Consider the following 10,477-nt stretch of genomic DNA (forward strand, 5'->3'; position numbering starts at 1 on the left):
TGTTTTTAAATAATGGTAATAATTTTTAAAAAGGATTGAATTTTCAATGTAATTGACAAAGACGGATAACCCGTTTGCTTTGTCGACAAACCACGATGAATGAGATCTAAAGACGAATGAGAGATGTCTCTGTAAATTAAATTGAAGCGGCTATTCCCTTTTATAACTACATGTACTAGTAAAAAGCCCGCAATTTCGCGGGGAAAAAACTATTTTCATTCGATATTGCCAGAATCATTTTCTTGATTAGCTTGATTACGATTAGATGCACATTTTAATCGATGTGCTTGTCGTCGGTGCCATGCTTTATTCGGCATGATTTTAGTTTATCAGTCAGTAGATATCAATATCAATAAGTCGCAAGTCTTTACCACGCTTTACTTGGGAGTGCTTTGCACTACCTTCAAACTTCACAAATTAAAATGGCGGCCGAGAATCAAAACAATGGTCAAATTAGGACATTTTAAACTTTCACAAATCTATCAAGGTTTGTTCTAGAGTTTGTTTGTTTGTTTGTTCTAAACGCTTTTATATGATGACAAATTGAATAAATAAACGCCTGACAAAAGATCAACGGTGAAAATACAAATTGAATGAATACTGGGGATGTAGAAGCTTTCGGAATGTCTCCCCTTTACTTAACTTATGTGAGGTGAAATGAAAATCTGAAGCGGACGCGAAAAATATCATGTCCCCGAATCTGTCTACTTTTGGTTTGTTTGGGCTAGAAGCTAGACAGATCCAATTGACAGTTTGCCGACAACGTTTAACTCAATATTTCCCAGGGCAATAATTATCACATCGATGGCATAAAAGCCTCCCCCCCCCCCCCCCCCCCCCCCCCCCCCCCCCCCCCCCCCCCATCACCCCATCACCTCATTATACGTACGCTCTGTTTAATATCGCCCGGGCATTATTACGTGTGGCCACCTTCCCCAATTATTGAAGAAAAATTGAGAGAGAATAAAGGAAGGTGGTCTCAAATTGTTTCGGTTTAAAGAAAGTCCTTCTTAGAAATATTTCGGTTCATCGTAAGAATTAGTACAAAGATAATGAAGAAACTAGTACAATTTATTAAATTCTTTGCGGTTTAAGGTATTTTTCGGTTTAGCTTCTTTCGGTTTAAAGTAATTTTACTGTATACGGATTTTACGGTGCAAGAGTCACTATTCAGTGATCCCAAAACTCCGGTTTCACCGGAAAATACTCCGGTCTGGAGCAAAAAATTCCGGGTTCCGGGCAACTCGGTCAAATTCCGGTGAGGTCAATTTGTTCCAAGGATACCCCCCTCCCCCTCCCCTCCAAGCACCACATCATCACTACTATAACAACCATCACTACTACTGCAACCACCACTACCATATCATCATCATTACCACTACTACTACAACCACCACCACATCATCACTACCACTACTACAACCACTACCACGACACCATCATCACTACCAATACTACTACAACCACTACCACCACATCATCATCACTACCACTACTACAACCACCACCATATCATCATTACCAATAATACTACAACCACCATCACCACATCATCATCACTACCACTACTACTACAACCAGCACCACCACATTGTCATCACTACCTCTACTACAACCACCACCACCACCACATCATCATCACTACCTCTACTACCACAACCACTACTACAACCACATCATCACTACCAATACTACTACAACCACCACCACCACATCATCATCACTACCTCTACTACCACAACCACATCATCACTACCAATACTACTACAACCACCACCACCACATCATAACTACCACTACAACCACATCATAACTACCACTACTACAACCACCACCACCACCACATCATCATCACTACCAATACTACTACAACCACCGCCGCCACCACATCAGCATCACTACCACTACTACTACAACAAACACCACATCTTCACAATCACTACTACTAAAACCACCACCACCTCATCATCACCACTACCACTACTACTACTACTACAACCACCACCACATCATCACTACCACTACTACTACAACCACCACCACATCATCCTCACTACCACTGCTACTGCAACCACCACCACCACATCATCATCACGACCACTACTACTACAACCACCACCACCACCACATCGTGATCACTACCACTACAACAGCCATTATCACATCATCACTACCACTACTACTACAACCACCACCACCACATCATCACCACTACCACTACAACAACAACCACTATCACATCATCATCATCACTACCACTACTACTACAACCACCACCACATCATCATCACTACCACTACTACAACCACCACACCATCATCACTACCAATACTACTACAACCACTACCACCACAACATCATCATTACCACTACTACTACAACCACCACCATATCATCATCACTACCAATAATACTACAACCACCACCACCACATCATCATCACTACCCCTACTACTACAATCACCACCAGCACATTATCATCACTACCTCTACTACCACAACCACTACTACAACCACATCAACACTACCAATACTACTACAACCACCAACCCCACCACATCATCATCACTACCTCTACTACCACAACCACTACTACAACCACATCATCACTACCAATACTACTACAACCACCACCGCCACACCATCATAACTACCACTACAACCACACAATCATCACTACACTACTACAACACCACATCATCATACCAATACTACTATCAAACCACCACCACCACACATCATCACACTACCACTACTACTACAACCACCACCACCACATCATCACTATCACTACTACTAAAACCACCACCACACTCATCATCACCACTACACTACTAACTACAACCACCACCACCACAATCATCTACACTACACCACTGCTACTACAACAACACCACACCACCACATCATCACTAACACTGCTACTACAACCACCACCACCACATCATCATCACGACCACTACTACAACAACCACCACCAATCATGATCACTACCTACTACAACAGCCACTACTCACATCATCATCACTACCACTACTACAACCACCACATCATCATCACTACCACTACAACAACAACCACTATCACATCATCACTACCACTACTACTACAACCACCACCACATCATCATCACTACCACTACTACAACCACCACACCATCATCACTACCAATACTACTACAACCACTACCACCACATCATCATCACTACCACTACTACAACCACCACATCATCATCACTACCACTACAACAACAACCACTATCACATCATCACTACCACTACTACTACAACCACCACATCATCATCACTACCACTACTACAACCACCACCATATCATCATCACTACCAATAATACTACAACCACCACCACCACATCATCTCACTACCACTACTACTACAACAACCACCACCACCACATCATCATCACTACCCCTACTACTACAATCACCACCAGCACATTATCATCACTACCTCTACTACCACAACCACTACTACAACCACATCAACACTACCAATACTACTACAACCACCAACCCCACCACATCATCATCACTACCTCTACTACCACAACCACTACTACAACCACATCATCACTACCAATACTACTACAACCACCACCGCCACACCATCATAACTACCACTACAACCACCACATCATCACTACCACTACTACAACCACATCATCATCACTACCAATACTACTTCAACCACCACCACCACCACATCATCATCACTACCACTACTACTACAACCACCACCACCACATCATCACTATCACTACTACTAAAACCACCACCACCTCATCATCACCACTACCACTACTACTACAACCACCACCACCACATCATCATCACTAACACTGCTACTACAACCACCACCACCACATCATCATCACGACCACTACTACTACAACCACCACCACATCATGATCACTACCACTACAACAGCCACTATCACATCATCATCACTACCACTACTACAACCACCACATCATCATCACTACCACTACAACAACAACCACTATCACATCATCACTACCACTACTACTACAACCACCACCACATCATCATCACTACCACTACTACAACCACTACCATATCATATAAAAAACAAGATGGCCGCCATGGATGGGAGCTGTGTCTGAATGCTCTACAAACAGTTATAATAATTGATTTCTGAGACTGGATATCTGTGTTTTAGTATTGAAATTCAAGCCCATGTGTTGATCCATATCTGGGGCTATTCCATTGTGCGCTTTTGGAAGTACCATTGGTGGATAGAATCTTAGTAGTGAGACTTGGACTGAGTGTAAACAAGATAGATTTGAATTTTCAAAATGGCTGACTTAAACACTCAACTGTGAAAGCGTATTGTTTACAAGACTTCAAACTCATTAGTGATTTTAGGAACTGTGTGGGTTTTTGAAAGGAATTTATTTTGAGAATAGATACTGTGAGACTTGGACTGATTGTAAACAAGATAGATTTAAATTTTCAAAATGGCTGACATAAACATTGAACTGTGAAAGCGTATAGTATACAAGACTTCAAACTCATCAGTGATTTTAGGAACTGTGTGGGTTTTTGAAAGGAATTTATTTGAGAATACTGTGAGTACATTTGGACTTGTGCATCAGATTGACCAGCGGACTGCCTGTACTCCAAGTCCAAGATGAGTGCTATCCCTAAGACAAGAAGTGGAAGCAGAAGCGGCAGTGAGAATCGCAATCACATTAAACCTTCCAAGGACAGCAATGGAGTTGATTCGAAAGTGGAACCTGTCAAAAGTAAACAAGCTTCTGACAATGAGACTGATTTTCATATATGTATCCTGTGCGATAAAAAATTTACAGAGCAATCAGATAGCCTTTTGCAGTGTGATAGATGTGATGGTTGGGCATGTACTGGTTGTCTGAACATGTCGCCCGAGACGTACTGTGCCATTGCAAGGCCAGACCTTCGATGGTTCTGTGAATATTGTGTGCAACCAGCGCTGCTCTCAGTAAAAGCAGATAAAGCCATTGAGGATAAGTGCAGTGAATTTCTTGGAGCTGTAGAAGCTAGAATTTCAAATATTGAATCTGAACTCACACACAAAGCTTCAATAGTGGATCTCAAAAAGTTGGAAAATAATGTGAAGTCACGGAGGAGAAAATAGGCAAGCTATCAAGCACGCAAAATGAAGTTGAAACAAAGATTGGTGAAGCCACAGCAAATTTAGCATCTGACGGTGTCAAAGAGATGGCTGAACGTGAAGCACGAAAAAACAATCTAATTGTGTTCAATGTTCCAGTTCACAAATGTGATGATCCTGAAGCTCGCAAGGAGGCGGATGCCAAATATTTTCAGAAGCTTTGTAGACAGGGTCTAGAGATTGAGGCAGGAGTTGAGTACAGGAAGATTGTCAGATTAGGGAAAAAGAATGACGATAATAGACCTATGAAGATCATATTAATTAACAGTGATCAAGTATCACAAATCCTAAAAGCAGCGAAGAACCTTGGATCAAAGCCTGAGTTTAAACAAATTAGTATTGGACGTGATCGTACCCCTTTAGAAAGAGAAGAATCGCGAGCTCTTGTCAAGCTAAAACAACAGAAGCAAGCCGAATCAGACAGAAACGGGGAGAAGGCCAGATGGGTCATAAGACATATGAGAATAGTAAACGCCTTCAGGGATACACCAACAGCGGTTATCCTCAACCTGGGCAAGGACAGGATGGAATAGGACGTCCAAAATCAATGCTAAAATGCATGTGTACAAATGTAGATACTTTGTTAAACAAGCGTTTAGAGTTGTCTCATTTTCTTTTACATGAGCAGCCAGATATTTTCTTTATATCAGAAGTTTTATCAAAACATTTTAAGTGGGCTGTACAGAAAGCTGAAGTTGATATGGATGGTTATTGTTCATTTTCTAATTGTTTTGACAACCAAATTAACGGCCACAGGGGTATCATCATTTATGTGAAAGAGGAGATAGGTGCACAAGAAATCACCCTGACACCTGACCAAAAGTTAGCTAATGAGAGTGTTTGGATCGAAGTGAAAGTGAGGGATGGTGAAAAATTACTAGCTGGATGTGCGTATAGGTCTCCAACTAGTTCCTCAGAGAACACCAATAAGTCGTATCAGACTATGCTGGACCTTGCTAAGGATAGGGCATATGTATTAATCACCGGTGACTTCAATCAACCAGATGTTGATTGGGTAAATGAGACAGCCTCAGGCAACAAAGCATTAGAATTCTTAGAGTTCTATAGAGACTCTTTCCTCTATCAGCATGTTAAGTCGCCAACGCATTTTCGAGGGGATCAGAAACCAACACTCATAGACCTAGTTTTATCATCTGAAGAGAGCATGGTGAAAAATTTGACTCATAACGCTCCCCTTGGCAAAAGTCATCATCATGTTTTAGCTTTTAACTTTGTGTGTAGCACAAAAATTGAAGTAAAGAAAGAAAGACGGTATAACTACAAAAAAGCCGACTTTGATAAACTGAGAAAGTGTGTGAATGACAGCAATTTACTTGCCAAAATTCAGGATAAGGATGCAAATGATACATGGAACTGCATCAAAAAGACTGTAGAAACTGCAACTGAGGAATGTATTCCTAAAAGTGGATCAGGGCCTGCAGGCAAACGCAAGACACCTGTCTGGTGGAGTGAGATGGCTATGTCTAAGTTACGTAATAAGAAACAGACATACAAGAAATACTTGGGAACACTAGACCAGAGAGACTGGCTAGCCTACACAAGAGCCAGGAACCAAGCAAAAGCGGCGTGCCGGAAAGCAGTTCTAGACTATGAAAAGTCTATAGCGCAAGATGCGAAAAATAATCCAAAGGCATTCTTCTCCTCTGCTAAGAGTAAGATGAAAGTGCAAGAAGGCCTAGCCGACCTCAAGGATAATGACGGTAAACTTGTGTCAGCTGACAAAGATAAGGCAAACCTCCTCAATACATTTTTCTGTAGTGTATTCACAAACGAGAGAGTGGGGGATATTCCTGATTGTGAAAAATCTGAAGTTGACTCTTCTCTTAGTGACATTATATTCACTTGTAAAGATGTGTGGAATAAGCTTTAAAATTTAGGCTCCTCGAAATCCTCTGGCCCTGATGGGATACACCCATGTGTACTAAAAGAACTGGCAGAACAGCTAGCAGAACCCTTAGCAGAGTTGTTCAACAAGTCACTTAGGGAAGGGAAGCTGCCCAGCATCTGGAAAGATGCAAATGTAACTCCACTTTTTAAAAAGGGTGAGAAGAGCAAAGCAAGTAACTATCGTCCGGTATCATTAACGTGTGTGATTTGCAAAATAATGGAATCCGTGATTAGGGACAAAGTAGTCAAATACTTAATGGAACAAAAGTTGCTGTCTGAGTATCAACACGGTTTTATATCAAAACGCTCATGTACCACTAATTTATTAGCTGCTCTCGACTCTTGGACTAGGTATTTGGACAGTGGCATACCTGTCGATGCAGTGTACCTTGATTTCGCCAAAGCATTTGACAGTGTTCCACATCAACGCCTTATTAAGAAACTTGGATCATATGGCATCAGTTCATGTTTGCTAGCTTGGATCTCAGATTTCCTGATTGGGAGAAGACAGCGTGTTAGGGTGAACGGCAGTTTTTCGGACTGGGCACCAGTATCGAGTGGTGTTCCGCAGGGAAGCTGCCTTGGTCCAGTTTTGTTTGTAATATTTATTAACGATCTTCCAGACGTTGTGGACTCTCTGTGCCAAATGTATGCAGATGACACTAAGGTGTTCTCTAGAGTAGACAAGGAAGAGTTCATAACTCAGCTCCAAAGTGATCTTGACAGCTTGGTACAGTGGGCTGATAAATGGCAGCTTAGGTTTAATGCAGACAAGTGCCATGTCTTGCACTTGGGATATAGAAACCCGCACCATCAGTACACAATGAGAAATCATGACTCTAGCGAGACTGTCATACTTCAGCCTACTGAAGAGGAAAAAGATTTAGGTGTGTTAGTAGATCAGGAACTGAAGTTCTCTAAGCACATAGAAACCCAAGTAAATAAAGCAAACAGAATCGTTGGCCTCATTAGGAGGTCGTTCACATATCTTGATAGAGATAACATGAGACAATTGTTCACTGCACTTGTACGTCCCCACTTGGAATTTGGCAATGTAGCATGGGCACCACGACTACAGAAAAACAAAGACCTCATAGAAAGTGTTCTAAGACGCGCAACTCGGGTCATTCCGGGATTCAAAGATCTAGAATACACAGAAAGACTGAAAAAGATAAGAATACCTAGCATGCAGTATAGGAGAGACAGAGGAGACCTAATTGAAGCGTACAAATACACACATAATTTATACTATGTTAGCACGAGCCCTCTAAATCTTGATTCCACCAGCACCACCAGAGGACACAAATTCAAACTCTCCAAAGAAAGGTGTTCTCTAAACCTTAGGCAGAACTTTTTCTCAGTTAGGGTAGTCGACAAATGGAACCGCCTGCCTGCAACAGTTGTCGACGCCCCTTCATTGCAGGCATTCAAGTGCCGTCTTGATGCTCATTTTGAAACAGAAAAATACTGTTTGTAAAGTTAAATTCAGACACCTCCTTCCACCATGTGGCATGCCCAGTTTTGAGAGACTTGAATTATATACGTTCACGAATGCACAAGAGCAGATAAAAGGCTGTAAAAGCCTACATAAATCTGGACTTATATCATATCATCATCATTACCATCATTACTTCATTTAAAATAATGAAACTTTGGGATTGTATTTGGCAATGTGTTTATATAGCAAAATATAATTCTAATCATTTATCTATTTAGAACTATACAATATGTGAATACAATGCTAAATACCATTCCAATTCACTTTTCTTATGTGCGGAAATTCCTCTTTCAGCATTGAAATTCCTACGAGTGGTGTCTGAAATTCCTGTGAGCCAAATTTACAGTTGGCGTCTCTGCACTATTACTATTGTCATTTCAATACCAGTAAAAAGGAAGATAGAGGAAAATTGTAGCTAAAAGCACTAAAGAAAAGGGAAGACAGAGGGGACTGGGTCAGTTGGGGAACAGAAGATTCCACCAGCAATCCATCGATGTGCAAATGTTGACATTACCTAAAAGTCCCATCTAGGCACAAGCAAAGGATCTTGCTATGAAGCATACACTCAAAATGTTTACAAAATACAATATTCATAACTAATAATTATAATAGAAGCTAACAGTAACAGAGCGATGATTTACAAGGGAAAAAAAATATCATCTCTCAAAAAAGGTACTATGCATGTGACTGTCTCTCTCCCAGCTGTTTTGTTTTTAAGGGTCTTACGGCACTTGCAACACATTTAGGTTATATCAGCGCCAGTAAAAAGGAAGAAAATGGGGTTGTAGAAAGTTCTAGAATTACAATTAAAGCACCTACAAGAAAGGAAGACAAAGGGCAACTGGGAACAAATAGGGATCAGATGTAGATTCCAAGAGCATACCATCAATGTACTTAGTCTGGGATCACCTATAAGTCTCACCCAGACACAAGCACAAGATCCAACAAAGAGGAATACACCCAAATGCTTACATTTCATTATACATTAAAAATAACAAATATAATAATATATAAGAGAGAGATGATTTACAAGGAAAAAAATATCATCTCCCAAAACAATAACTATGCATTTGACTGTTTCCCTCTCAGCAAGGCCAACCGACCGGGGTCAGGACAAAACTAAGTAATTTCATTCCAAGACAAAGACGGAAAGCAAGTTGGAAAACAGATATAGGGGGATAGACGACACAGTCAGTACCTCCCTGCCCACTATGGGAGGTCAGGAACCCCACCCAGCCTCCCAGCTAAGGATCTTTGTTTGTTTGTTTGTTTGTTGCTTTAGGTCTCTTCCAACACAATTGAGGTTATATGAGAGACCGCTGAAACAAAAAAACAAGCAATCTAACAAAAATAGTACAAATGTAAATCAAAATCACAACCTAAAGATATCATAAGCTAAATTATAAATAACCAAGAACAAACAGGCAGAAGATTTACAGAAAAAAAATATCCCCTGTCAAAAATACAATCACAAACCAAAGAAGCAGGATAGACTAGTAAAGAGAAGAAGAAACGACATCACTATCGGATCGTACACCCATGCGAACATCATAGGTATATGATTCAAGGGTGATGCTCCCATCCAACCACCCGCCAGCTAAGGATCCCCACCAGGACCAGGAAAAACCCCCCCAGAATAACCTCAATGCAGGGCAAAAACAGAGAGCAACATGGAAAGGAAAACAGATATGGGGTATAGAAGAGACAGCAAGTGACCTCCCGCCCACCGTACGAGGTCAGAAGGCCATAACCAGAAATGTAACAGGAGAAATTATTTTTGTTGAAAAGGAAATTCAGTCTTGTCATGTGGACCCCAAACGTTCTATGTAAGTAATATAACCTCGAGTAATAAGAGACATAAAGCACATAACACATGTC

General features: G+C 41.0%; 1 protein-coding gene across 1 annotated transcript; it reads left to right on the forward strand.

Annotated features, from left to right (window-relative positions):
- Positions 1–5,740: 5,740 nt before the first annotated feature.
- Positions 5,741–7,084, forward strand: LOC144969200 (uncharacterized). Its single transcript, XM_078908313.1, has one exon. It carries the CDS (start codon positions 5,741–5,743, stop codon positions 7,082–7,084), a length of 1,344 nt encoding a protein of 447 aa, XP_078764439.1.
- The last annotated feature ends 3,393 nt before the right edge of the window (positions 7,085–10,477 follow it).

This window comes from Berghia stephanieae, chromosome 3, assembly GCF_034508935.2.
Source record: "Berghia stephanieae isolate SIO BIC M18660-M18661 chromosome 3, UCSD_Bste_1.3, whole genome shotgun sequence".
Lineage (NCBI taxonomy): Eukaryota > Metazoa > Mollusca > Gastropoda > Nudibranchia > Aeolidiidae > Berghia > Berghia stephanieae.